Below are 26,265 nucleotides of genomic sequence, written 5' to 3' on the forward strand. Positions count from 1 at the left end.
ATGCCGTCCATCGAGATCCATTTCTGGCTCTCGACGCACTCTGGGCACGGCGAGGGGAGAATTCGGTTCGCTGGAAAAAAGGAGTCGGCCGTGACCTCGCCGCAACCACCGCAGCCGCGCTCGGGCGTCAGGACAAAGCTCTTGTCCTTGATGTCATTGCACATCCAGTAGATATATGTCCAGTCTTGCCGACACATGTTGCTCTTTCTTTCTCCAAGAATATGGCCCTTGTGGGGAGAAGCTTGCGAGCTTTGTGTATGTGTGTGTGTGTGTGTGTGTGTGTGCGTGTGCGTGTGTGTGTGTGTATGTGTGTGCTTGGTGCCGGGCAAGTATGGACGACTGGGTAGCAGAGTAGGACAAGTGGATGAGTTAATCAACACAAGAACAAGTTTGGATGACGGGCAGTTTCAGGGCCGCAAATCAAATGTTGCTCGCAACCTTTGTGGATGAATGGTTCAAAAAGGTTTCCACCTCGGAAGGGGGAAGGGGGGCGAGGGCTTTATGTAGGTCGTCATTTTTGGCAAGGTCTGCTGCTCTCGTTTCCTGCTCATGCAAAGCCATGTCACCGGTGGCACAGTGCTTCGAGATGAAGCAATCGTAGCCAACCAGCTTCTTCCTGTGTGTTTGCCGCCCCATGGTACTACGACCTGGCAAGTATCACAGGCGCATCATCACGAGCGAGGCGCCGTCGTTCTTTTTTCGTGCGTGAAAGAAAAAAAAGGTCATTTCGCTGTCACAACGTCGCACCTGAGCCCACGCTCCCTCTCATGCACTGCATCGCGATTCGGGATTCCCGCTTGCCCAGATGACGCTGGAGCCGCGCCGGTCCGGAGATCGGAGTGGCAGCCGTGGTGCCTCGTGATTCACAGCCCATGCGGCTTGATTCTTTTCTGGCAAAAGATGCCGCAAATCCGCAAATCATCCCAGCTAGAATACTGTTCGGAGCAGAGTCGCTCTCGCTAGAATGGAGCTTTCTTTTCGAATTGCGACCACAACAGTGGCAGGGCAAACTCGGGAGGACGAGGCGCGTAGCCCCCTTCACTCTACTTGCCGCCCAACGCAATGGCCGCTTCCCTTGCCCTCCAGACATGGTCCGTCTTGATCCAGCGCCCGTCTGCAACGCACCTCTCGCACGGCACCCGCTCCGTGGTGGCGTTCACCAAACGCTCCGCGCCGCTTGGCGTCCCGCAGAAGCCACAGCCGTCGTCGGCTATCAGCTGCAAGAATGAGGTCTTGGTGCATTTGCACAGCCAGTACGTGATGGTCCAGTCTTGCCGGCACATTCTTTCGGTGGGCAAATCTTGCCCTTTGTGCTAGTTAGTTCTTCGGGGTTCACTACCATGGGCGTCGGGTCCGGTGAGCACGCTTATCGCTTACCACTTAGATCCTTAAAAGGGTTTGAAGAAGGAATGCCGGATACTTATCTCTTATTAACAACTGGCACGCCTGGACCTCGAGAGCTCTTTAAATAGCGTGATATAGACCGGCTGCTATTCACAACACTTCTCCGTGACAAGGAATATCACAGCCTCACATTACTGGTGAGCCGTGATAGCCTTACGTGTATCATCAGGCCTCATTGTGCTTCTCACTTCTCTCAGTGATGATTAGCCACAGGTCTTAGTGAGTCAACTTCCGTTTCCTCTGGTCCGTGCTACGCAACAGCACTCTCCAGTACACCCACCCACGAAAACGCCGGTTGCTTTGCATAAGAATTTTATGATATTCGCTTCAACGCAATGGTATCTAACTTTTCAAACATGTTTTTCCACGTCTCATGCAGGCCCTATACCAGACGATTTGTGCGGTCCTCTCGCGCTACCACTGCCGCTCCCACTGCCGCTCCCACTGCCGCTCCCATTCCCCCGCCAACTGGCCTCACCCAGACCACCGTGGCTCACCTTCAAGCTCTCCTCCATGGCTAGTCTCATATCCTCGTCGTCGTCGTCGTCGTCATCATAGTTCGTGCTCACTCCCTTGCCCTTGCTTCGTTTCCGAAACTCCTCCTCCGCCAGGCTCTGCTTCTTGATGTACTCGAGCACAATGTCCTCCTCGTTGCGCTCCGTCTCCGCGCGCTGCAGCTCCTGCTTGGATGCCGCAATCGCGCGTTGCAGCTCAAGTTCCTCCTCATCCACCGCGTGTTGTTGCGACATGGAGGAAGCGTGGATGGGCGCCTCGCGCTGGTAGCCTGGTGCCTCAGCTCCGCCATACAAGTCATCCATCGGCGCAGGCTCCTCGGTGAGTGCTGGCCGCGAGGTGCCGGTAAAGGACGAAGATGACGGCCCAGGAAAGCCTAGCTCTCCGGCCGGGTAGCCATACTCCTCTACTAGGCTCTGCCGCATGGCACCCTGGATCAGGTCCTGGAATTCCTCGTCGGTAATTTTAAACTCCTCGTCTTCAAAGATGGATGGGTCGTTGTTGCGGCCGTTCTTTTCGTCGATCCAGCCTGTCGCAGGAAGTGCACCGCTCTGGCGCATGACACGGAGACTCTCTCGAATAGCAGCCTCAATCTCCGCGTCGTCTTCCTGGACACCCTGCGACGTTTCCCGAACAGAGGCCCGAATCGCGCGCTCAACCTCATCCTCCTCCTGGGACATGTTTGTTGCCTGGACCGCCTTCTCCTTCTCCGGAAGAAAGGTTGGGGCAGCAGGCACCAGTGACTCCACGTAACCGCGCTTCCACGTCTGCTTCTCGTCCTGCATGCGCTTCCGCTGTGCCGATGACAGATGGCGCGTCTGGAGCCAACCCGTCCGAGGCTTGGAGAAGCCCTTGTCCATGATGGAGACGGTGTCGCTGCTGTCGTCTGTCGGCAGGGGCGGCGGTGGCGGGAATGGACCTTCGGTGCCGCCCATTCTACGCTTCAGGTCGTAGAAGCTGGAGAGATCAAATTTGACCGTGTTCCAGCGACGTAGGATGTCCTCGCATTCGCCTTGGGATGCTTTCATCAAGGCTTGCTCTCCCTGTTTAATGCGCGACGAGATGATGTAGTTGTACACGCTGCGGCTCATGTGCTTGCCAAACTCGGCGTGGACGCCCTGCATAGCGTAGCCGGGTAGACCAAAGATGCCGGCGGCCGGTTTTAGAATCAGGCCGCCGATGCCCTTGCCGAAGCCTTTGACGAGGCCGACGGCACCCTCCTTTTCTGCGCCATGCAGGGGCTGCCGAACCAGACCTGAAATGCCGTCAAAGAAGCCGTAGCCAAGTTCCTTGCCGGCGACCTTGATGCCAGAAGACAGATCGGTGACTTTTTCGACAGGCCGTACTAGGTCATCGTTGTACAGGCGCGGCATGTTGCGGAATCCTTTGGCTAAGCCGAGACAAAAGTTCATAGGCGACTTAACACCCGCCTCAATGATTCTGTTGACACCCCTCGCGGTGCCCACGGCACTTTCCACACCAAAGGCCATTCCTGGCGACATGTGTTCCTCGTGAAGACTTGCTTGCTTGGGGGATGCAACCTCGGGGGGGTCCACCTGCCTTGTTGGTGTCTGGGCTCCAGTACCAGGTGGCGTGTCCGGAGTCGGTACTGTAGTTAGAGAGGCCTGTGAAGCATTTGGGTTGCGCGAGGTAGATGGGCGGTGCTCACTTGGAGTGAGATGGCTTGATGATTCAGTTGGTCTGGAGGCGCTGTCACTCTCCTTTTTGTATTTTCTGTGCGACTTCCACAAGTCCCTTGGCATATCAGCAATAGCCATGCCAATGGTCCCAAGAGACAACATAATGGCGGCCGCTCCAGCAGTCACTGGATCCGTGGGCTGGTCGTCGGTGTTAAATTCGCATGGGCGATACCTACACACAAGGTTAGTTAGTCATGGTATTTTGCCGAAATCGCTTCGTGCTACTTGCAGTTTTAAATCCGTATATTTGATGACATTGTGGTCGATGAGAACAGCGACTGCGAGCGGGCACAGTCGAACCTTGGTCCTACGCACACGCCATGCAGCGGCATGGCTCGGCGCGACTGAGCAGCGCAGTTTGTCCACTTCGAGATGCTTGTGGAAGCTGTACCCGCCTTCATCGGTGCCCTTCTCCTCTCGAATCCTCTGACCCAGGACTTCGGCCTGCTCAATCGTCCCTGGTTCGATGCACTTTCCAATCGCCGTGGCCAGCTTCTCCGCCGTCAGATCCTTGTACGGGATGGGTTCGGGGCCCGCCTCGGCCCGCGCAATCATGGACCCCCAAAAGGGCTGGTCGCCAAAGAATGGCACGACAAAGGTCGGCTTGCCGGCTTTGATGCCAGCCGCCGTGGTTCCCGCACCGCCGTGGTGTACAACGGCGGATACACGCTCAAAGAGCCAGTCGTGAGGCACGTTGCCGAGCATATACACGCCCTCCGGTAGGCCAACGTCGTCGGCACCGAGACCGCCCCAGCCTTTGGAGACGAGGGCGCGGACGCCAGCGAGGTGGATGGCGTCGAAGATCATGCGTGTCATGGCATTGGGGTCGTCGACGACAATGGAGCCAAAGCCAATGTAGACGGGTGGCGGGCCCGCATTGAGAAAGGCGTCGAGCTCAGGGTCGGGCGTATAAGAGGAAGCGAGGTCGAGAAAGTAAAAGCCAGACACGTCAATGTTATTACCCCAGTCGTTAGGCTTGGGGATGAGAGCCGGTGACCAGCAGTATGTATATGATATCCGGAGCCGCGTCAGTAAGCCCGGAGCCCATAGCGGCGATAGCTCTGGTAACTCAAGTGCCTTTTCACGGAAGCGATTGATGACGTCTCCGAGGCCTTGCCAGGTCATGATTTCAACAAGCGTATACGTCAAGTTATTTGTCAGGGTGTCGTCGAGGTTGCTCGACTGAATGTTGGCGAGCGGGTGCTGAAACGCGCGCGTGGGCGTCCACGGCATGGTGAACATCATGTGCAGAGGGATGCCCATCTTTTCCGCAATATGAACGTGGGCAAAGCTGGGCGGGTTCGCAATAATGGCATCCGCCACAAACGGCCTGTCCGCGGGGTTGCCCGGCACCTCCTGCGCGGAAAAGTTGACCGGCGCGTAGCGCGTGTGCGGCTTGGGCGGGGGGCCCAGGCCGTTGCCGGCCTCGATGCAGGAGCGCCAGCAGCCCATGAGGATCTCCTCAATGCCGCGGCGGCGCTTGCTGACCTCGCCGCTCTTAAGGGCATCGAAACCGGGCATGAGGCCGGGGTTCTTGACCATGAACGCCATGAGCTCGGCGGGGTCGCCGCCAATGTTGAAGAACTCGAGTTCATTGTCCTCGACGAATTTTTGAAAGGTGGCATGGGTGGCGATGCGCACGCGGTGGCCGTAGGTGTCGCGTAGTGTCTTGCCGAGGGCGACAAAGGGCTGCACGTCGCCGCGGGAGCCGACAATCTGGATGACGATGTTGAGCGCGGGGGGCGGCGTCTGGCCGGGCAGGCCGCCGAGGCTCGGCGGGATGTAGGCCGGCGGCAGCGGCTCCTGGGCCTCGGCGACGGAGACTTGCCGGTCGACGACGGGGGCGAGCAGCTCCGCGAGACGGCGGCTCTTGGTGCTGATGTTGATGTTGACACGGCCGTCGCCTAACACACTTGATTAATAACACGCTCATCTGTGTGATTTTTGCGGGTTGGGCGTCCTTACCGGCCACGGCGGCACCGGCCTGGAAGCCGGGCTGCGAAAAGGTCACCTTGTCGACTTGGTCGCCGTATGCTGGCGGGGCTTCACTGGGGACGTCGAGGCTGGGAATCACGAAGCCGTCGGTGATGAGCGACTCTTCCGATGTGCTGGGCGGACCCCCCAGCGAGTCCGCACTCTGCTGGCGTGCCTGCGCATCAGCTCTTGCCTGGGCCTGGCGACGGGCCATGACCTGCTTGTCGTCGAGAATAGTCATGATGGTGGGGCATCAAGACACAGCCGTCGGAGAGATCAACGAGGTGAAAGCCGTGGGCCCCCAGGCTTCAGAGGCCACCTCGCAGGCAGATGGAAATATTGAACAAGGGGGGGGGCGTTTGAGATGGGCAGTTAAGCTTGGTCGTGCAGCATGACACTTTGGTTTGGTGATGCTGGGTGATTGGTGTTTGGTGCTGCCGCTCTGCCTTGATTTGTACTGGTGCGGGCAGTGGTTGATAGGTAGGACGGCAGGTTGGTGGTAACGTTAGCACTGGACTGACGAGAGTGCCTGGGGCGAGCCGGTGGTTGAATCAACCACAGACCAAGAATCTGACAATGTAGAATCAAGGCTGTGGGACGCTCGCTGGCATGTGTGAGAGGGCCGTAAGTCGTAGGTACCTGTAACGCGGAGCTCTCACTACCCACTCAGGCCATATCCCCAGGCATCAGCCCTCCGAGCCCTGTAAACGCGTACGAGGTTGGCAATTAACCAGACCTTCCGCCTGTCATTGGCTGTAATATCTTGATTCAGCTACTGAACCAATCTCATTGTAAATTTTACACACAAGCACACAGTTGGCTGAAGCACTTGCCGACGTCAAAGCGACGTAGATGATGCTCCATGAGCACGCGTGTTGCCTATGTAGGTACCTAGGTAATTACCTACATATCGAAATAGCATATCCACGATCCCCTTTTGAAATCATCTCGCGAGCCCAACTGCATGACAGCGACGTCACGCTCGCAAACCGCATTCTATCCCGCCTACCCTCAACCTCAAGCGCCGTAGGTGTGCAGCTATGTACCTACCTAGGTACCTACGTACCACTGCACAGCCCTGTTTCTAGCTCTAGTTGGGGCGGGAAACGATGGCGTCGGAGACGATCATCTTGGCAGCGTTTTTCCGATGGCTTTTTTCCTCGTTCATATCTCACTAGACATAGGCAGCAGCCGTCAGGGCACCCGTCGTATCTCCTCATTACCTGGGTAGGTAGGTAGATAGGTAGGTACCCTATATGGGCGACCCAAAGGCTGTAGGTATGTATGTCCGGTACTTGCTCAATGATGCTGAACACAGCCTCACATGGCAATTCGCATACGGGCTTGATCTATTAGAAACTCCTTGCCATGTTGACTTTAAATTCTGCATTGCACAATCATTATTTACAAGCCGCGCCAATCCACATCATCTTCAATAACATTGCACCAAGAAGCGACCATACTATTGCACCATCTGGGTCTATCATTTTAATTGGTATAATACAACTTGCCAACCTCGGCCAGAAGAAGCTACTTAATCTCTGGCGCTTGAGCCGATTTGCATATGCCACAAAAATAGGACGCATCGCACCAGTTCGCCTTAGTATGTATGGGGCATTCTCCCAAATCGTCATTTGAGAATGGAACAGTTCCCGCAGGGTTCCTCGTCATACCAACAAGACGACGCAAATATGCATCTCGTCTATTCTGGTATTTTTGCACACACTTCGCCCCCCGCTCTCCGTCCTTTACCCAAGCTCTCCATCTAGCTCGAGAATTTTCTGGTAAGCTTGGCGATAACTGCAGAACCTTGTTAGCGACTGCTAAAATGAGAAAAACTACGACCCAATGACACGTACTGTGAAGCGCAACAACGCTGAAAATGAATACCAGAGAGAGAACGAGAACAACCACGGGGTCGACCTTAAGACCGGGAGACTCATCAGTGTAGAGTCCTATGGCAACTGTTAGCAATTTTCCCCACCACCAAAAAACGACTCCAATTCGGCGACAAGGATCCCCAATCTGAAAAGCAGCTCGTTTAATGTCTTCTATGGACAATTCCATGCCTATTCATCACAACAAAAGCTCGGTTGCTAGGCAAGGCCAGGACGCGACAGGGGTCGCACGCAATAGAAAGTGGCGGGTAGGCAAAAACGTACTCAGCATGGTGCTGCTAGAGCCGCCAGCGCCGGCCGAGCGGGTGCTGCTGGGACGGACATTGGCAATCTTCTCCTTTTGGTCGGCGGCGGCGCGGCGACGAATGGCCGTTCGGGGACCGCCGGGCGGCGTGGGCGACGAGGGACGGTTGACACTGGCGCCAGTGGCAGCGCCTTCGGGTGAGGAAGCAAGAGGAGAAGACTACCGAAAGACGTGTTAGTTACAGGCACTATCCATCACTGCCCCAACGCTCCCACCTCCCCCGCGAAGAGACCGCCGTTGCGCAATGGCCGACGTTGTTGCGACGAGAGTTCCCTCACGCGACTTAAGGCGGACAGCCTGTCCTGTGTCTCTCCTGGGGCCTGCATCCTGTTCCCGATTGGGGACTTCGCTTCAGAAACGTACCATTATACTGTTTATACGAAAAGACCGGAGAGAGAGAAGACCAAGTCGACGAACCGCTGCAGGATTGATCGAAATGGATACCGGGAGATGGACAACGAGGGATGATGGGAATGGGAGAGGTGTGTCTCTGTCTGTGACGGGGCCAGACAGGAGGTCCTACCTGTTAGCGCAGCTCGCAGCTGGGCCCTAGAAGCCTGTGCCAGAGGAACCCTTGAGGCCACATGCACCAGTCTGGGGCGTCGCGGCGGAACAATGTTCCGTCCACTTTAAGGACAGTATCAATACGGATGCGTTTGAAAATGGAGATGCATAGAAGTTTTTTTCCCCTCGGTTGAGAACATTGAAACAAATCAAGTGAGAAATATGGAATAAAGCAGACTAAGAAATAGCAAGTAAACAGATCGCCGTTAGTCTTGCTACCTCCCTGGCACTGGAGTGACAACTCAAAATAGCAGCTCACAAGACCATCTAACATATTCAATCAACTCCCATATAATCGCTGCGTCATTGGAGGCTTTTCAATTTGAGGCAACTATATATGTATATAGTAGAGGTATCTTTTTCTCCTTTCCCACTTCCGCTGGTCTTTCTGCACTGCAACCGTAGCGTCCAACAGAAAAATAAGAAAAAAACATGACACAAAAACACAGGACAAAGAAAATAGAAAGATCACCTGCCGTCTTCTCCCCCCCCTCTTCCCCTTCATCATCCTTGCCCTCATTCTGATCCCCGTGTATGTATTAGACCAGCGACGAAGTTTTCTACACCAGGAAGAAGGAATAAAAAGCGAGACCAGGAGAAATAAAAGAAAGAAAGAAAACCCCTTCGACCAAGAACGCCTTGCGCTATGAATGGAATACTGTAATTTCCCATCGGAAGCTCTGCAGAGATGTAATAAAAAGATTTCAAAAAGTAATTTTGAATGACAAAGGAAGAATGAAAAAAAAAATTTGAAAAAAGTACAAGTTGCTTCTTCTTCTTTTTTTCTTCCGCTGGCGAGGGGCGTTTTGTGCTTTCAAAGAGTGACATCAAGAACGAGGCTGACATCTGAAACCTTGGAGCCAGCCAGATCCTCGAGGACGGGAATCAGGTCTAACAGTTCGTTGTCGTGGGCGTCAGAGAACCAGCTACTGATAGGAACGGCGTGTTGAGGATGGAATATATATGAGGTCGGGGAGTTGTCAATGATGATGGTGTCTTTGAGGTCGCGTCCGACTTGAGACAAGTCCTTGACGTAGTTGCCTTGGTGGTTGTAGCAGCTTTCGCGGAAAAGTCTGTGGTGGACGACATTATGGATGTCGAGTTGGTCTAATAGAGGATCACCGTACTTTGCGCGAGTTAGCAGCTGGCAGGCAGGCAATGCATGAGACTGTCCGTTGACGTACCTTAGAAACAGACGCAGTGAAAACGACCACCTCGTACAGCTCGCCCACTCTTTTCATGAATTCGTCGACGCCGGGTCGCTTAATGACATATACGTTATGATAGTTGCCCTCAATTTCGACAGGTATCGTAAAGTCGGCTTGGTGCAAAATCTACACGTAGGCTGTTAGAGAGATATACAAGGAGGCCCTTGTGTGATGATATGTACCTTGAATGAGCTGTGCACAAGGGTTTCGTCGAGATCTAGAACCAAGCATTTTCTGCCCTTGTGTTCGGGGGCAATGGGGGGTAGCAGCCACTTGCGCTGCTCCTCTACAGGAGCAGTTGGTGGGAATGGGACAGCTGTAGCGATTGCAGGGCCTGGCGGTGGAGGTGGGACGCTTCGCTCGTCCACCTCCTCATGTGTCTCGACGGCTGGCGTTTCGTGAGCTTCTTCGGCTGCGTCGGGCATATCGGAGTCGTCGCCATTGGCTGAATTACTTCCACCGGCTGATTGCGGTGCGCTAGGAGGTTCGACGGCAACGACCGGCGGGCTCTCCTGATGAGCATTGGGTTCTTCCATGATGACGTCCTGGGAGCCACTGGCGGCTCCTTGGTTATCTGCGGTGGCAGCCGCGTTGTTGAACTTCTCATTCGAGTTGCGGGCGTACTGGTCCTGCGAGGTTTGGGATCGAGATTTGGCTGTGGTAGGCCGTTGAGGAAGCTTGTTTAGCTTGTGAACGTTGTTCTTGTCCTCATCATCCGGCACGCCGCAGCAGCCAAGCAGGGCAAGCAGGCCTCCCTTCTTCCTTCTTTGCTTTTGCTCGCTAGTGGAAGGCGAGCTCGGTTGCGTGTTGCCCGGGGTACTGGCGACATCATTGTCACCGGCTGCGCGCGTCGCATTTAACGAGCCGTTTCCCTGGGCTTCAGCATAGCTGTTCTTAGAGTCCTTGGAACGACCGCTGCTGCTACTGCGGCCAGTGGCAGAAGGGGCAGACTGGATCTTCTGTTGCGAAGAGGATCTGGAAGGGACCTTGAGCATGCCTTGGCTTTGACGGGCGGAGCCAGCCTCTTCAGAGACTATTGTGTCGCTGGTTTCGGTTCCCATGATCGAGGCGTTCCTGACAACCGTATCAGGCTTCGCATCGGCGGTTCGAAGAGGTGATGGCGCAGGTCCGGGTACAGTTTTCTGGGGACTGCTAAACAGGGCGTGGTGGAGTTAGCGATGAATACAGCAAATCCTGCGGAACTCAAAAGAACTGCTACACTGGACGTCACGCGGTATTAAACGCAGAAAAACAACTAAAGTTTGTTTAGGGGTGAAAACTCACGTCAACAGGCAATTGGGCTGGACAAGCGCACAAGTCCGAGCCCAAGGCAGGTAGGTGGGTGACAGAGCCAGCCGCGCCAAATGCGATGGGAATCGTCAAGACACCAAGACAGGGACAATAATCGCGAGACAGAGGCGGTGACGATGAAAATGTCCAACAATAGGTAGCGGCAGGTCGCGTCGGGGGCGAGGCAAAAGAAGTATTCGAGAGGTTGACGACGTAAGGCCCGGATTGAGATGGGAGCGCTAGCTAACCAAGGACCAATGGCAGCAAGTGTGGTCTGGGGTTGACAGGCGGGAGAAAGCCCGAGCTGAGTGGCCAAGAAAACAGATGCGCAGCGTTCGTTGTCTTTGGCGACGGAACGAGAACGAGGTCGCGAGATGGCAGGCGGAGAGGAGGCGGATGCGGCGTATCGGAGGATGGATGGGGGAGGCTCGTGGCGCCAGGAAAACGAGAGGCCCGTGGAGAGCGGGATAGAGGAGGTTGAGAGGCAACAGAACAGAGCAACGAAGAAAGGCAGGCACAGGAGGCGAGCAACAGCGAGCGAGCTGGGCAGGCTGGGGCCCTTGGGATGGGGCGGGCAGCGTGCAGCGGGCGTGGACGGAACGGACTGCTTTGATACCTGGGTTTGGTAGATGATTGTGGGGGCTAGGCAGGTACCTCATTAGTACCTAGGTCAGCGCTGGGGACGGACGTGTCTGCTGGGGCCTGCCGAGATCAAAGTACTCTCAGGTACTCTTGCCGTCCACTCATCTGGCTGGCGACAAGACGGACATGGAGGGGCCAGTGGTGTGGGTGGGGTCTCTCATGAGATTAAACCGCCGCCAGGGCTCGACACTGATAGGCTAGCCGCTCGCCTCTCCCACTCCAGGTCGTCTTCTCTCCAGGCGTCTCCCCTGACCAGCTGCTGGGGTACGGCAGCCAGCCGGGGCCTAAGATAATGAGGTGTGTAAATTTGTAAATTGCGGCGAGAAAACAAAAGAGGGGGCCGAGTCTTGTTAATTTCCCAACCACAATTGAAGAAACCGAGAGGAGCGAGTGCTGGAACACGGGAGTAGTCCCCCTGCAACGGCGCTGCCCAAGCACTTTATTAGTGGTGGTTGCGGCGCACTCTTGTACCTTGAAGTACCTCCCGTCCTCCTCTGTCGACCATACGGCTCTGCATCCTGCACGCTATATTGCACCGTGATGAGTCCCCGATGAGACACCAGTTCGCATCCACACTCGCCATCACCTCAGGGACTTCTCTCTCCTTACTACATAGATATTGCTATCTGGTGATGCCCACGAGATGTCGCAGTGCGACGCAATGTGCAACCTCAGTACCTTTATTACAACAGGCGGCTCCGCCCATGCCCGGCGCCTTTTGTTCATTTGGGTACCGCAATCGTGATTAAAGCTACTGTCTACATAACTAAACAAAACGTGGCCTGGGTGATGGTCATTGAGCCCCGTGGTATCCGCGCAGCACAAGCCAGAGGTTCGGTCCAAGCTTTGTCATCGCCGCCTTTAATAATTTAACTCTTCTTCTTTGACTGTTTGGCAACAAAAAAAAGGCTACCTGTGGTGGGGGGGATCGACCTCTTATTAGAACACTGAGCCAGAGGGTTGTTAGTGGCCGGCTTCAGAGACCAAACAGTGCGTTGTAACTTGTTCGGTTCTGGCATTGCTAACTTATAATAATTAGAGGTAGGTAGGTAAAAATAGTTAGTGCCTCTGTGCGACCATTTCTGGGGTTGGCACCCAGTCTTTCGGCCTCGTCACAGTGCGAAACCGACCCCATCAAATCGCCAATTTGATTGGCCCTCTTGGCGCCCAGCGTTCCTGATGCCACTTAAACAATGGCTACTAATGCCCAACTGTGGCCAGTCAGAGACTTGGACGCATCGTGATAGAAAAAGGTGCCACCCGCCCGCAAACAAATCCTTGCAGGGATGACAGGGTTCCCGGATCAGGTTCCGTTGTGCAAAGGCGAATCGTACGGGTTACATGTAGTTACTTATCGCCACATGGCCCTCGGAACCAGAGATGTACAGCACGGAGGATGTCGAGATGATGCAAGGAGCACGCTACTGTATGGGTGTGCAGCCTAGTTGTAGCGGACCACCATCGTACCAGAATATGTCGACGAAATCCAGACCAGACTAGGAATTGGGAGGGTTGCTGCTCACGGAAATTGGGAGGTGCAAATTTTGCTGTGGCAATTGATTGGCCGACTTTCAAGTTCAATAATGTACAAGCGCCTTCCATACGAGATGGCAACTTGTGGCGAGGCAGTATTTACAGATGCATTGCATTGTTGAGGCCTTGGCTCGTATCGCTCGTTGGCCGTCTGTCTGGTGAACTCATTGTGCGTAATGCAGTGCCAATATGAATAACCTGGAGACAAGTATTTACATAGTAATACCATACAGTCAAAGGAGGGGTGTCGCGGCGGCGGGCCGGTGGGAATGTGCCTCTTCTACGAATTAGAAGCGGCTCCTAACTACTAAAAGTCAGCTTGGTAGGTGCAATGCATTATCGGACATGTATCCGTGCTGTCAGACACAACTAAGGCTGCTGCTCTCCCCAAGTACGAATACTGGCCAGCGGTAGCACATGTGTGTCCTTTTGCGAGGCACTGTTTGCGTGTTGAAAGGACCACATGGATGACGGGAACAATGATGGGGAGCCAAAGCCAGGCCAAAGCGACCGAGTTTGACATCTCTCCGTTGACTGGTCGGCCTCTACCAAACAGAGTCTTTTTCCAGGTGATGGTGGCTTCCTGCTTCTCCATGCCTTCTCCAGACCTTCTCCAGAATCATGTGACTGCCCCGGACTCAAATGACGGCCGCTGCTCCACCAGTTTGTCAGCGGGACCCGCTTGACGTACCTCGGATAGTCTGCACTAGTCTTGTTCACATGTCTCGTCGCCAAGTTCGACAACATCTGCTCCAATCATCTCTCTCTCAATATTCAGTTCGTCGACTGATTAAACTTGCAATCGCCTCGCGCCCGCCTATATCGACAATTGCCATTATTCGAAGCGGACCCATGTCCTCGATCGCTGCCGTCATCTTTTAAGAGGGTGCCGCCCCTCCCCAAACCAGCCCATCTGGGTGCATCGCGCTTCTCTCCGTGCCGTCGCCGCCATGGCTGCGCAGTCCAAGTTGCGCAGCACCGCTGCCGAACGGGCCATTGCCGACTTCTTCGACAAGTGGACTGGCGCCGCCGAGTCGCGATTCCGCAACAGCTCCCGCGCAACTCGCATCCTCGCCACGCTCGCTTTCATTGCCTCCTTGGTTGTCAGCGCCGAAGGCACTCGCCGTTGGTGGAAGAATAGCTCCCAGGAGCATGAACAGGGTCGCAAATTGGTCCGTACCAACTCGTGGTTGCACAACAAGGATGGATCGCGCACCATCTACGTCCCGTATAAGCAAGGCACCTCCAAGGTCACCATCAACACCACCAAATCTCTCACCTTCGAAGCCCATCGACGACTCTTCCTCAACCCGCCTCGCGTCTCTGGTCTGGGCGATGCCGCAATACCTTCAGCCCAGACCAAGCCTGGCCTGAACCTGGCCTTCCTCCACCAGTTTCTCAGCCTCATGAGTATCATGATTCCTCGCTGGACCAGCAAAGAAGCCGGTCTGCTACTTAGCCATGGCCTCTTTCTAATTCTTAGAACATATCTGTCACTTGTTGTTGCCCGTCTAGACGGCGAAATTGTGCGCGATTTGGTCGCAGGAAATGGAAAGGCCTTTTCATGGGGTATTGCGAAGGTCAGTTTACATGTAGTCTTGTTATGCGCGCGCTCTGCTGACCAAACATCTGCAGTGGCTCGGTCTCGGTGGCTTTGCGTCTTATACCAACGCTGCGATCAAGTATCTCGAGTCCAAGGTGTCCATTGCCTTCCGCACGCGACTCACGAGATATATCCACGATCTGTATCTTAACGAAAACATGAACTACTACAAGCTGTCAAACCTCGACGGCGGGATTGGCCAAGGAGCCGATCAATATATCACACAGGATCTCACCCTCTTTTGCGCGGCCGCCGCTAACCTCTACTCGTCTCTTGGAAAGCCGTTTATTGACCTCTGCGTCTTCAACTTCCAGCTATACCGGTCCTTGGGACCTCTAGCCCTTACTGGCCTGATGAGCAACTATTTCCTCACTGCCAGCATCCTTCGCAGATTATCCCCCCCATTTGGAAAGCTCAAGGCGGTAGAGGGCCGTAAAGAGGGCGACTTCCGCAGTCTCCATGCTCGTCTGATCGCCAATGCTGAGGAAGTTGCTTTCTATGGCGGCGCTGACACGGAAAAGACGTTCCTCAACAAGGAGTACAAGTCGCTCAAGAGCTGGATGGAGGGCATCTATATGCTCAAGATTCGTTACAACATTTTGGAGGACTTTATTCTCAAGTATAGCTGGAGTGCTTACGGTTATCTTTTGGCTTCGCTACCTGTCTTTTTGCCAGCCTGGGGTGGCGTTGGAGGACTGTCGGAGATGGTGGACCACGTTCAGAAAGGCGGTCGTGAACGCAACCGAATGAAGGCTTTCATTACCAACAAGCGCCTCATGCTTTCGCTTGCTGATGCAGGTGGCCGCATGATGTACTCGATCAAGGATCTGGCCGAGCTTGCCGGCTATACCAGCCGTGTATACACGCTTATCTCTACCCTGCACCGAGTCCATGCTGACGCCTACTATCTGCGTAACGCGCAAAACGAGCTCTATTCACTCTCTGACATACAAGGAACCATCCAAAAGGGCTTCGACGGTGTCCGATTCGAGCAGGTCCCGATTGTCGCCCCTAGCCTGTGGCCCCAGGGCGGCGATGAGCTGGTAGACTCGCTTTCCATGATTGTCCGCAGTGGCGAGCACTTGCTCATCTCTGGGCCCAACGGCGTCGGCAAGACTGCTATTGCGAGAGTTCTCGCCGGCCTCTGGCCCGTCTACCGTGGATTGGTCAGTCGCCCCAAGAATATCGGCGAGGATGGCATCATGTTCCTTCCTCAGCGTCCGTATCTCAGCCCTGGTACTCTCCGTGACCAGGTCATATACCCGGATGGCCACTTAGACATGCGTCTGAAGCGCAGAACTGAGGACGACTTGAAGCGCGTCCTTGCTGAGGCGAAACTTGGATACCTGCCTGACCGGGAAGGTGGCTGGGACACACGCAAAGAATGGAAGGACGTGCTGAGCGGTGGTGAGAAACAGCGCATGGGCTTTGCTCGCTTGCTGTACCATGAGCCTAAGTACGCCATCATCGACGAGGGAACCAGCGCTGTGTCGAGCGATGTGGAAGGACTTCTCTACGAAACATGCAAGGAGAAGGGCATCAGTAAGTCGACCTTCTTTTCCTTTGGGAGATGGTGAGTAATGCTAACTTGATTTTCTCAGCTCTAATCACAATCTCAACCCGAGCGTCGCTCAAAAAATACCATACCTACAACCTTGTTCTGGGACAGGGCGAGACTGGTGACACTTGGGAGTTTGACCGCATCGGCACCGAGCGCGAGAAGCTTCAGGTGGAAAAGGAGCTGCAGGAGATTCGCGAGCGGCTAGCCCAAGTCGACGAGTGGAAGCAGAGACGGCAAGACATTGACAAGGAGTTGGCGGCGGTGTGGACCGATCAGGGCGAGTCCCTAGCTGCGCCCGAGTACGTAGATACGGCGGAGGCTGCCGCGAGTGAAGAAGCGACTACAACTGCATAGACGATGACGGAGCGAGGCCGGCGCACTGTTTAGACATGCAGGCATCTCTGTATACAAAGCAATCTACATCTGTACGTATGGGTACTTTTGTTGCTAATGAAGACAAAGTGAATGCCAACAAATCCATGCATGATGACCAACAGGGCTAAAAGCGCAGGATCTACAAAGTGTCGATGCATGTCCCGGATGCCCAGTGAGGTGGCTCATGCATGTGAGAGGCGTGTCGCACAGCTGTAATTTTTCTTATCACCGGGAGGATACAGGCGGACGTTGTGATTTCTCTTTTTATGTCCCCAATACATGGTATCATTTTTGCAACTTGACAGCTCGGCATCATTCAACACCGCACGGACAGAGGACGAGTCATTCGAACCACGTCTGCCATGGAGACTCGGAGAGTCCCTAGCCTTTGGACAAAGGATAAGTAAAACGAGAACCCGAAGAAAAAGCAAAGCGAAAGGTTGACAAGAAGCGAAAAAGCAAATGGGCGCAGGGGCGGTGTTAGTTCCCACCCAAAAGGGCAAGAAAGCTGCCCAGAAACATGGTCTCAGAATCGTCCTACTCGTCTCTCCGTTTTGTACGAATTACTCCGTAGACTCCGTAGACATGAAATAACAGCAACAACCAAGGGTCTGAAAGAGGGGGATGCGCCACGACTCTTGACAAAGGGGCAGCAACGGTTCATCCCGTGTTCGGAGCTATATTGCGAATGTAGTATAGATCGATCTAGATTGTTTATAATTATTTGACTTTCAGGTTCCTTGTAGTGGTGGCGGCGCCCGTACCACGTTGGTTCTAGGGAAAAAGCAACAACTTATACCGCCGATCGAGGACTGCGTTGTGCCAACATGCATGTTCTCGAGGCCGCTTTCGCCTCATTGGACAAAGAATAAGATGCAAGTGTCCAGGCGGTCCCGCAATGGATGCAACATGGCGCCTTTCTCCCGTTCTCTCTAGGATTTTCTTCTCTCGCATCCTTTATTAGCCTGTTGTAATTTGCTCAGTGTCTCAGATGGAGATATACTCTTTCTTTTCAAGCCAACGGCTACTGGTAGTTGTGCTTGACCAATATGCTTGCTCCCACGTTTCTACGAAGCTTGGTCTGCTTTTGACTACAAAAGGGGCCACGGAGCACTTTCCACCCGGACACGTAAGAATACTATACCGTTGTTTTTCAAATATAATTGCAGACCTCTCTTCCTGTGCGGTTGAGCATGGTGTCTCTTGTATAATTGTTCACAGATTACCGACCCTCCTGGTTACCCCAGAGAGATTGCCTCTCATACCCTGCTGTCTTGCTGGTCTCGGATCAATTCAACTTCGCGAGAGGCTCCCGGTCTACCAAAGGACGTCCTGTCATTCTCCTTGGGCTGTTTCCCGCCGCACTTCCTTCTCGTTGGATACGTTTGGAGAAGTCGGTAAAGGAAAGCCCTGCGCCGGCTAAGGGATATATACACGAATTTGCCCAACACAAGTCCAGCGTTGCGTCCAGCATGTCCCACCACGGACACCCAGTCATTGACAGCTCCGCGAGCAGTTCAATGGCCAGTATCGCGCAGCACCTGCCGCGGCTGACGGAGACAGGCGAGATGAACCGCGCCCTCCCCAAAATGCCGCTGCGCGTGCCGCAAAGGAACCCCCGTCGCAGCCTGCCGGCCGCCGTCGGCGGCGCACCGGCGTCCTACGTGCCGTCCAGAGACAGCGCCGCTCATCTCTCCGAGCCCCCGACGCCCACCTCGCCGCCCCTCTCACCCTGCAAACTCACGGCCTCGGAGGCTGGCACCAGCGAGCTGCACAGCGCGCGGTGCTCGGTGGTGCAGCAAAAGAGGGCCCACGCGGAGCCACCCGGGGACGAAAAGGGGTGGATCGACCACCGGCAGAGACGGTGCCGGTTCATGATTGTCGTCGGCGTCTTTACCGCCATCGTGGCCGGCCTCACTGTCGGACTCGCCGTCGGCCTGGGCAAAGGGTAAGTCCACTCACACATACTTGTCAAACTCGCGCCCGTGGTCAAACATCATAAAAACCTAAACTTACATACAACTTCCCCTGCAGCAACGCCCAGCCCAATAGCCAGTCCTCCCCAGACGGCGCCGACAGCGCGGTTTTTCCCGCCGGCGCCTACAGCTTCGAGACGTACCTCCGCGCCAACAGCAGCGGCTGCACCTCGCGCGCCTCGTCCTGGCAGTGCTACCCCGAGACGTCGGCCTCATCGCTGCGCGCCACCTTTTACTGGACGGTGCAGGGAGACGTCGGCGGCGCGCACCATGACTACTACGTCACCGGCACCGAGGAGCCGTTCGGTCCGGCCTTTGCCAACCTGCCCGCGACGCTGCTCGACGTCAAGCAGCCGAGCGAGCGACTCTCGTTTGCATTTGCGGCCAACAAGACGGTGGTGATACCGGTGGCGGCCGGGGACGGGCGGGTGGCAAATTGCACGTACCCGGGGACCGTGTTCCAGGCCACGCTGTGGACGCGCCGGCGCGGCGGGCAGGGGGTGAGCGCGCCGAGCCGGACGGCCCGCTACGCGCCGTGGCCGGGCGAGATGGAGGTGGTGCAGTACAAGAACTCGACGATTGGGGACCCCGTGTGCGTGGACAGGCATGGGAAAGCCATCGCCGACGTTCAGGCGGCGGGCGGGAGCTGCCTGTGTCGCTACACAAGCACGTCCATGAGCTGAGTCTAGGTCGTTCATTAATGTGTGGTGTTTACGCATTGGTCCGTTGACAAAGGCGGGAAAAGATGGCAGGTCTTGAATCGATTCTTGATTCTGTGTGTTTTGGCATCATGAGCGTGGCATATTTTTTTTCTTCACCCCCGTTCCTTGCGTCATTATTGGAGAAACATGAGCTGGTTGAATGATGGCTTTTGTTTTTTTAAAATCATCTATAGCACTTTGTAATGTTGTCCGACATACCACTGACATGCATCACCACCATGGGCTATTGCCTACTTGAACAAAACTACTTAATTATTAACAAAACGTTCATGGGTTGTAGCTTAGCTGGTTCAGTGCAAATGTAGTGCGCGAGGTATGCACTAAAGTCCCTGGGCTGCGATGAGAAACTCGATTTAAAGTATTCCATGTAGCAAATAGAGTCGAGGGCTCGTCCGATTAGCCCTGGCAGCAAGAGTTTTGTCATTGCAGGTTGTCCGAGACAGTTGCCCACAACAGCCAACTTGGGCGAGCTGGTAACAATCTCTGCAACTTCAAGCTCGTATCGGGTCTCCTGGTAGGGCATCTTGCAGATGTACAGCGAAATGAAGACATTCGCGTCTCTCTTGCGGGGTACGAAGCGTCCACAAGTTCCTGATTTGCTCTTCATGTTTCCTCCAATCGGCAGCAATATTGCATTATACCTGTTACCGTTTACAGTCACATGGTACAGCCTACGACTTGGCATAAGTAACGGGATTACAAGGCATTCAACAAGTATATTTATCCCCCAATCCATCAGCCCAAACCAAGCTCCCGGGTTCAAAATAAACAAGTATAAAGAGCAAATGACTTACCTCGACAGCACCGCGAGAAGAGTCGTTGGCTGTTGGACTCTAGGATGAGGGGGCCACAGCCCGCACACTGTACTGGTCCCTTTCAGTTTCCCCTCGGATGAGGTAGGTAGGTCTCGGCCCAATGACCCCGCCGAGTAGCTGTCGCCGGCAAGGACGAGCGCATGGCGCCGTGGGCCGAGTGGCCGCTGTGGTCCAAATGGACCAGAGAGGCAGGTAAACGGGTAAAGGAGAAGGCATATTGTGCCTTCGGTCGGCATTTTGATCTTGGGTGTTGTTGCTTTGAGCACATGGTTGAAACAGCACGCAAGGAGCCAGCCACCAAGCTTAACATGACCGACTCTCATTCTTGGCCACTTGTTGGGGAAGAATTCGTGGCGCAACCTCATCCTAGGTAGTAATATTGGTCAGCTCGTTGGCCAACGTTGTGAAGCTGGTGGGTGGCTTGGGTGCTTGCTGGGCAGAGGACAGGCTTGACGCAAGGGCGCAATCGTCACCGTGGGGAATTTGGGAAGGGAGATTCAGTAGGGGCACCACTGCCAATGGCTTTCATGATGCAGTCTGGTGGGAGCAGGGCTTACTCTGTCTTGCGGGCATGTCTGCAATTGTCACCAAGGAGCTTCTTCTTCTGGGCAGCTCATGTCATTGCTGGTAGGGTTTAGCGAGGTCTTTAGGCAGCTGTAGAGCCCTGGAGAGGCTAAGAATTCTCCATGATGATAGACATTTGGCTGGCTTTGGGGCTTGACGTTGCTCTTGTTGTTGTGTAGGTGGGAAAGGAGGAAGGCCGGTCCAGTGAGAACATGGGAGCGGCGGCCAGTTTATATAGAGTTGGGGGGGGGGGGTTAGGATCAGCGATGACGGAAGCACAGCTGTGTTTATGTTTGCCTTTTCCTCTCGTATTTGACTTTGTGTACAGTTTTGTAGCATCGTCGACGTGTATCACTACCTTGGTAGTACGGAGGCGTCGCTTTGGCCATAACAGACAGTGTGTCGGAGATATGAATACATGCATGCTGACTGTAGTTAAATGGACAAATCCTGAATGGGAAAGGGTGATGATCTTTTTCTTGAAACCGTTTGAACATTGTGAATTTTAGGATGCACGTCCAGGACGAAAATGTTCAGCAAGGTAGGATGATGGAAGGAAACCGTACAAAGGATAATAATAATGCCGCTTTGGGGATGAGAAATGAGATACGAGTAGATGGAAATCCCAACGACGTGCGAAAAGACCATGCCTTGATAAGATTTTTTTTTATTTTTTATTTGGAAACTTCCACCTCTGCCGATTTGGGTTGCTTTGGCTTCTGCAGGAGCTGGGGAGACGCATGGCTCGTTCATCTGGGTCACACTCCGGGCAGAGGGTAACGACCAAGAGAGCAGGGGATTCGCCATTTGTTTGAAGAAAACAAATTTGATGTAGCGCAAGGCTTTTGCTGGTCCGTCTGGAGGAAGGGTTTGGTGGCTGCTCTGTGGCTCTGTGGTGAGCGGAAGCGCTTGCGCTAGCTCCCGTGGTGGTGGTTTGCTGGGGCACTTGTTTTGGGTGTCAAGCTTCTGGGCAGTCTGGAGTCTGGACGCGCTTGATTTTGCAGCCCAAGTAATGTCGTAGAATTATTAATTGATTGCATCACACTTCCCCGCCAAGCGTTCCTGTCGGACATGCGTAGTAGAGTAACAGGTACCTAGTACTAAGGTAGCGGTGGTCATTTAATCCAATGGCGGGCGCGGCGCTGTAGGGCAGTTGTAGGGTCTGCACTGCTCACGGACGGGTCGTTTTTTTAGTACCTACCTAGTACTAAGTACCTCACATACCTCCAGGGTTTAATAGGTGCCTTGAGCGGGCAGTTTAGTGAGCGCTGTAGGCGTCAACTGGCCTACTAAGTACCTGCCCGGTTTAATACCTGTGCCTTGAGCGGGCAGTTTAGTGAGCGCTGTAAGGCGTCAACTGGCAGCTGTGCCCGCTGTCTTCGTCCACTGTAATCGCCGCAGTTAGTGCCCCTCCAGTACCGCCAGCAAAAGCTCGGCCCAGGCAACATTGCTCACTTTAACTGCCCCCCTCCCCCCGTTCCTCCCAGCTTCTTCCGTTTTTTTTTTCCCTCCCACATCTCATTGTTTCTCTTTGCATTTCTTCCTTTGCTCTCGTCGCTTCCTCCTTCGTTGCAGTTTTGCTGGTGCCGCGCTCGTCTCGTTCCCGCGCCGTCTCCAACGCTGTTGGCGGCTTATATCCACACGTCCGTTTGCCATGGTCCTCCAACAGCTGGCCGGCGACCCAGCGACATAGGTAGCAACGCGATGCTGCCTGCTGAATTTTTTCCGATAAAATACCTCGAGAAACTCAAGGCAAATGAGCTCGCCTTTTCAGACAATCGCCATCATCAACCACCGCCCGCGATTCTAGGTGCTGCGTCGAACATCATTGAGGGCCGGGGTGGCCGCGCGAGTATCCGAACAGGCGCTAGGTACGGTACGCTACTGCGCTGGCCGCCACGAGGGGTGCCCAGCCCACCACCTCAACCGTGTGTGGAGAGGGCCACCTGCCACCTGCCACCAAGCCAAGCCGGCTCACTTTGACGAGATGAGGCAAGAAATCCGACTATTCAGTTTTATTGGCCGACAAATTCATTCGTGCCCAAAAGCTACGAAAGTGTCACCCTTTTCTTCTTGCCCGAATGATTAGGCGGATGGGTTGCTTTGGGGGCTTGTCAGTGTGATACGAGACAGGCAGGGCCATGCGCCGGCCAGCCTGTCGCACACCCGGTTCGCATCAGGGGGACCAAACATTTGGACTGGACCATGCAAATAACGTTACCAGCAAAAAGGAAAAAAGGCCTCGTCCTTCTTGCACCACCATGTTTGATTGCGGGGCACTCTTCGGCAACATTGCGTGGCGCTCGTCATTGTCATTTCTATCGGCAGGGTCCAATGGGGTCACTTGCAGTGCAGACGACACCATGGAGCAGTTGGCACCGGACGACTTGTCACCAGGCTCCGCCTCATCCGATATTCGACTCACATCTTTCAAGAAAGTGGGAGCTCGTTGTTGACAATCGGTTTTGTTGTTCCCTTGCCCAGGCAATGTGGCAGTTCACCATCTTGGCGCCGTTGATCGACCGTCGTCAGACTACCTAGGTACCTACGAAGGTAGGTAGTTCGGGCTGTCCACCCGCGTTTATCTCGATATTTCTACTCAAGATAACCAGTGTGGATAAGCCCTTCTTTTTTTTGTCTCTTGGTGTGGCTGCTTGACGGATGCAGAGCCTGCAGCGACAGTGTGAGAAAACCGCAGTTGTCTTATTTGGCCTGCATTCTCACAATCGCTTATCAATGACCAGCTGGTTGTGTCTCGAGGCTGTGTGTTAAGAGACATAGCCTGTGTCGCGCACTCTACTAACAGCAATTCGCTCCCGGCTAACACAGCATTACCAGGTAAGCTGATTGGTGGCAGTCAAGTCGGAGGAGCCACATGTCGCCGACGCTAGACTGGACTTGGCTAGCCGTCTTTGCTGGTCGCAGCACGCACTCCCTTTCCCTTTCCCAGCAGGCCTGCCTTCTGCTGCTTGGTGAAACTGCAGACAAAGCCGTGGCCAGCAACAATCACTGACATCCACCGCAACGCGCGTTAGCCCTGCCATTCATCTCGCTGCCCACGCTGCCACCACATCCGCGCCCCTTTGTTGTGGGTAGAGTCTATCTTGTGCGCTTCTCGACGATATCCTGCGCGTGTTTTTTTGGTCCCCTGGCGCCCGTTTGCTGTTGCAGTGGTGCCGTGTTCGCAAAGCGTTGGTGGGCAACAACCTGCGACAGCGTCGCAAATTTTCAGCTGGCGTCCTGCATTCGGGCCAGCTAGTAGCTGAGCAGCGCAAACTCACCAGGGTTCAAGTCACACCCACTCTCGTTTTTTCTTTCTCGAACTATCAGAACGAGAACGGGCCAGCAAGTGATTGAGAACCCCCCTGGCGAAGACCGCGTGCTCTTTTCGCGACAGTCAATTTTGCGGCTCCCACTCCCACCTCCACCATCAGAGCGCTCGTACAGCACACCTTGTTGAAACTGGATACAGGTACCTAGGTACCTAGGTAGGTAGGACCTGAGGTAAGAGCCTGGTACTTTTCATTGTCTGGTGTCTTGGTGAGTACCTCAAGTACCTCAAGTACCAAGGCACTTCGCATCCATTTGTCTGTCCTCCTCTATCACGCCCTTGCTCTGGCACTCTCAGTGGGCGTCGTCCAGCACATCACCCACCACAACTCCAGCACTCTCTCCCACTGCGAGGCTGGCTAATTTTGGCCAACCTTCCCAAATTTCGCCCACCAAAAAAACCTCCCCAGCTCGGCCCTGCTGCGCATGCGTCTCGCTCTCCGCCTGTCTGCCCATTTTCCCACCCCCGACACCTGCTCATTTCCTCCGCCAACCCGCGACGCGACTCGACGCTGTCCATCACCACCCTCCGTGCCGTGCGACCGGCCCCATTTCCATCCAACCTTGTGCCCTTCAATGGGTCCTCGTTTTTCTATCCCTTGATTGCTGACTTTGTTTTGCGCAGCTCGTCGGCCCTTACGCCATGAGCGCCTGGACGAACGACCCTGTCCCGAACCACAATGGCAACGGCTTCCCACACATGAACGACCCCAACGCTGCCACGGGCATGATGGATCCCTCCGCCTTCATGGCCAATCCGGCCCAATTCAATCCTGTCCATTTTTCCAACCACCAGCAGCAGCAGGCTCAGCAGCAACAACCCTCCCAGCAGCAGATGGCCGCCATGCAGCAGAATGGCCCGATGCGCCACGCATCCCCCTCTGCCTTTCAGCAGAATCCCGCCTATCAAACAAACTCTGTCATTCCTTCCAAACGCCCTCGACCGCGCGAAGACAGCGTCACCGGCTCGCCTGGCCAGTTGCAGGGTATGCTACCGCCCTCGCGCTCCGAGACGCCTCAGCAACAAAACTTCCCTGGCGTGCAGCAGGCCGGCGCCATCCCGCAGCAGACGCCAGGCCAGTTTCCTCATCTCCAAGCCAATGGCTCCGCCAATGCCACGCCCTCTCCTATCATGGGTAATCAAATGCGCCCGGGCAGCGTCCCTCAGAGGGTTGCTACCGCGTCCCCCCACCCCTTCTCTCCCGGTCCTCAACAGCAGCAGCAATTCGCACCTCAACCATCTCCAGCGCCATCCGAACATGGCACGCCGCAGCCGAACCAATTTATGCAAAATGGCCCCCAAGGTTACAACCCCGGGTTCGCTCCGTCTCCCTCGAATCCTCGCCCTTCGCCCAATCCCAACGTCGTAGGCGCGAACCAGATGATGCAGCAACATATGGCTCAAATGCCTCAAGGCATGAATCCAATGCAAACCAGTATGTATGCGCAAATGCAGCAGCAACAGCAGCAGCAAGCACAGGGACAGCAAGTGCAGGGACATCAAGGTCAGCAACGGCAGGGCGGCCAGGGCATGCAGGGTATGAGCGAGCAGCAGAAAATGGCCTCATATCAGATGCGTCTTCAGCAGCAGCTTCAGGGCAATGCGCAGATGCAAGCCCAGCTGCAGGCTCAGGGCATGGCCCGCGGCATGGTGCAGAAGCCACAGATGGCCGCCATGCCCAATGGCCAGATGCTTCAGGGCGGCATGAGACCTCAGCAGCGACCAATGGGCGGCATGAACCCTGAGCAGTTCATGAAGAATCTGAACCATTTCATGGCCTCCAAAGGTCTTCCTTTCGATGCGACCCCGGCCGTTGCCGACCGACCAGTCAACATTATGATGCTCTTCCAAGTTGTATCTAGCAAGGGGGGCTCCAAGACGGTCACGGCCGCCAACGGCTGGCCTCACATTGCGCAGGTTCTCGGCCTTCCTGCTCATATCCCCACCGTCCCCACGGCTTTGAAGCAAGTATACGAACGAAATCTACAAAAGTTTGAAGAGGCCTGGGTTGCCCAGCAGCAAAAGACAAGGATGATGGGGCAAAATCCCACCATACCCCCAAGTACACCGAAGCAGATGCAGCCCGGTCAGCCGGCGGCAGGGCAAATGCCTCAAGGTCAGATACCCCAGGGGCAGATGACGCCCGGCCAGATGAATTCCGGACAGCCTCAAGGACAACAACAAGTGCCGCAGCAGCACCCTCAGCAACAGCAGATGCAACACCATCTCCAGCAACAGCAGCAGCAGCAGCAGCAGATGCAACAACAGATGCAGCAGCATATGCAGCA

General features: G+C 54.8%; 6 protein-coding genes across 6 annotated transcripts in view; 3 read left to right on the forward strand and 3 right to left on the reverse strand.

Annotated features, from left to right (window-relative positions):
* Positions 1 to 1,043: 1,043 nt before the first annotated feature.
* Positions 1,044 to 5,832, reverse strand: CCM_00993 (glucosyl/glucuronosyl transferase, putative; the record flags this gene model as incomplete). Its single annotated transcript, XM_006666151.1, has 4 exons — positions 1,044 to 1,306; positions 1,883 to 3,755; positions 3,843 to 5,521; positions 5,583 to 5,832. The coding sequence occupies 4 exons, from the start codon at positions 5,830 to 5,832 to the stop codon at positions 1,044 to 1,046; spliced, it is 4,065 nt and encodes a 1,354-aa protein (XP_006666214.1).
* Positions 5,833 to 7,356: 1,524 nt separating this feature from the next.
* CCM_00994 (Preprotein translocase Sec, Sec61-beta subunit, eukarya) lies at positions 7,357 to 7,988 on the reverse strand (the record flags this gene model as incomplete). The annotated part of the gene is made up of 4 exons (XM_006666152.1): positions 7,357 to 7,391; positions 7,451 to 7,546; positions 7,754 to 7,924; positions 7,976 to 7,988. The coding sequence occupies 4 exons, from the start codon at positions 7,986 to 7,988 to the stop codon at positions 7,357 to 7,359; spliced, it is 315 nt and encodes a 104-aa protein (XP_006666215.1).
* Positions 7,989 to 9,171: 1,183 nt separating this feature from the next.
* On the reverse strand, positions 9,172 to 10,626 carry CCM_00995 (plasma membrane phosphatase required for sodium stress response; the record flags this gene model as incomplete). Its single annotated transcript, XM_006666153.1, has 3 exons — positions 9,172 to 9,483; positions 9,542 to 9,691; positions 9,748 to 10,626. The coding sequence occupies 3 exons, from the start codon at positions 10,624 to 10,626 to the stop codon at positions 9,172 to 9,174; spliced, it is 1,341 nt and encodes a 446-aa protein (XP_006666216.1).
* A 3,354-nt stretch (positions 10,627 to 13,980) lies between these two features.
* Positions 13,981 to 16,548, forward strand: CCM_00996 (peroxisomal ABC transporter; the record flags this gene model as incomplete). Its single annotated transcript, XM_006666154.1, has 3 exons — positions 13,981 to 14,610; positions 14,666 to 16,175; positions 16,235 to 16,548. 3 exons carry the CDS (start codon positions 13,981 to 13,983, stop codon positions 16,546 to 16,548), a joined length of 2,454 nt encoding a protein of 817 aa, XP_006666217.1.
* Positions 16,549 to 18,041: 1,493 nt separating this feature from the next.
* Positions 18,042 to 19,228, forward strand: CCM_00997 (uncharacterized protein; the record flags this gene model as incomplete). Its single annotated transcript, XM_006666155.1, has 2 exons — positions 18,042 to 18,517; positions 18,604 to 19,228. 2 exons carry the CDS (start codon positions 18,042 to 18,044, stop codon positions 19,226 to 19,228), a joined length of 1,101 nt encoding a protein of 366 aa, XP_006666218.1.
* Positions 19,229 to 24,619: 5,391 nt separating this feature from the next.
* Positions 24,620 to 26,265, forward strand: part of CCM_00998 (ARID/BRIGHT domain protein (SWI1), putative) — a gene marked incomplete at both ends in the record, with an annotated part of 3,542 nt that continues 1,896 nt past the window's right edge. Inside the window, one exon of the mRNA XM_006666156.1 lies at positions 24,620 to 26,161. Coding sequence (XP_006666219.1) covers positions 24,620 to 26,161 — 1,542 coding nt within the window. The remainder of the gene's footprint in view (positions 26,162 to 26,265) is intronic.

The sequence above is a fragment of the Cordyceps militaris genome (genome assembly GCF_000225605.1).
Source record: "Cordyceps militaris CM01 unplaced genomic scaffold CCM_S00001, whole genome shotgun sequence".
Classification (NCBI taxonomy): Eukaryota; Fungi; Ascomycota; class Sordariomycetes; order Hypocreales; family Cordycipitaceae; genus Cordyceps; species Cordyceps militaris.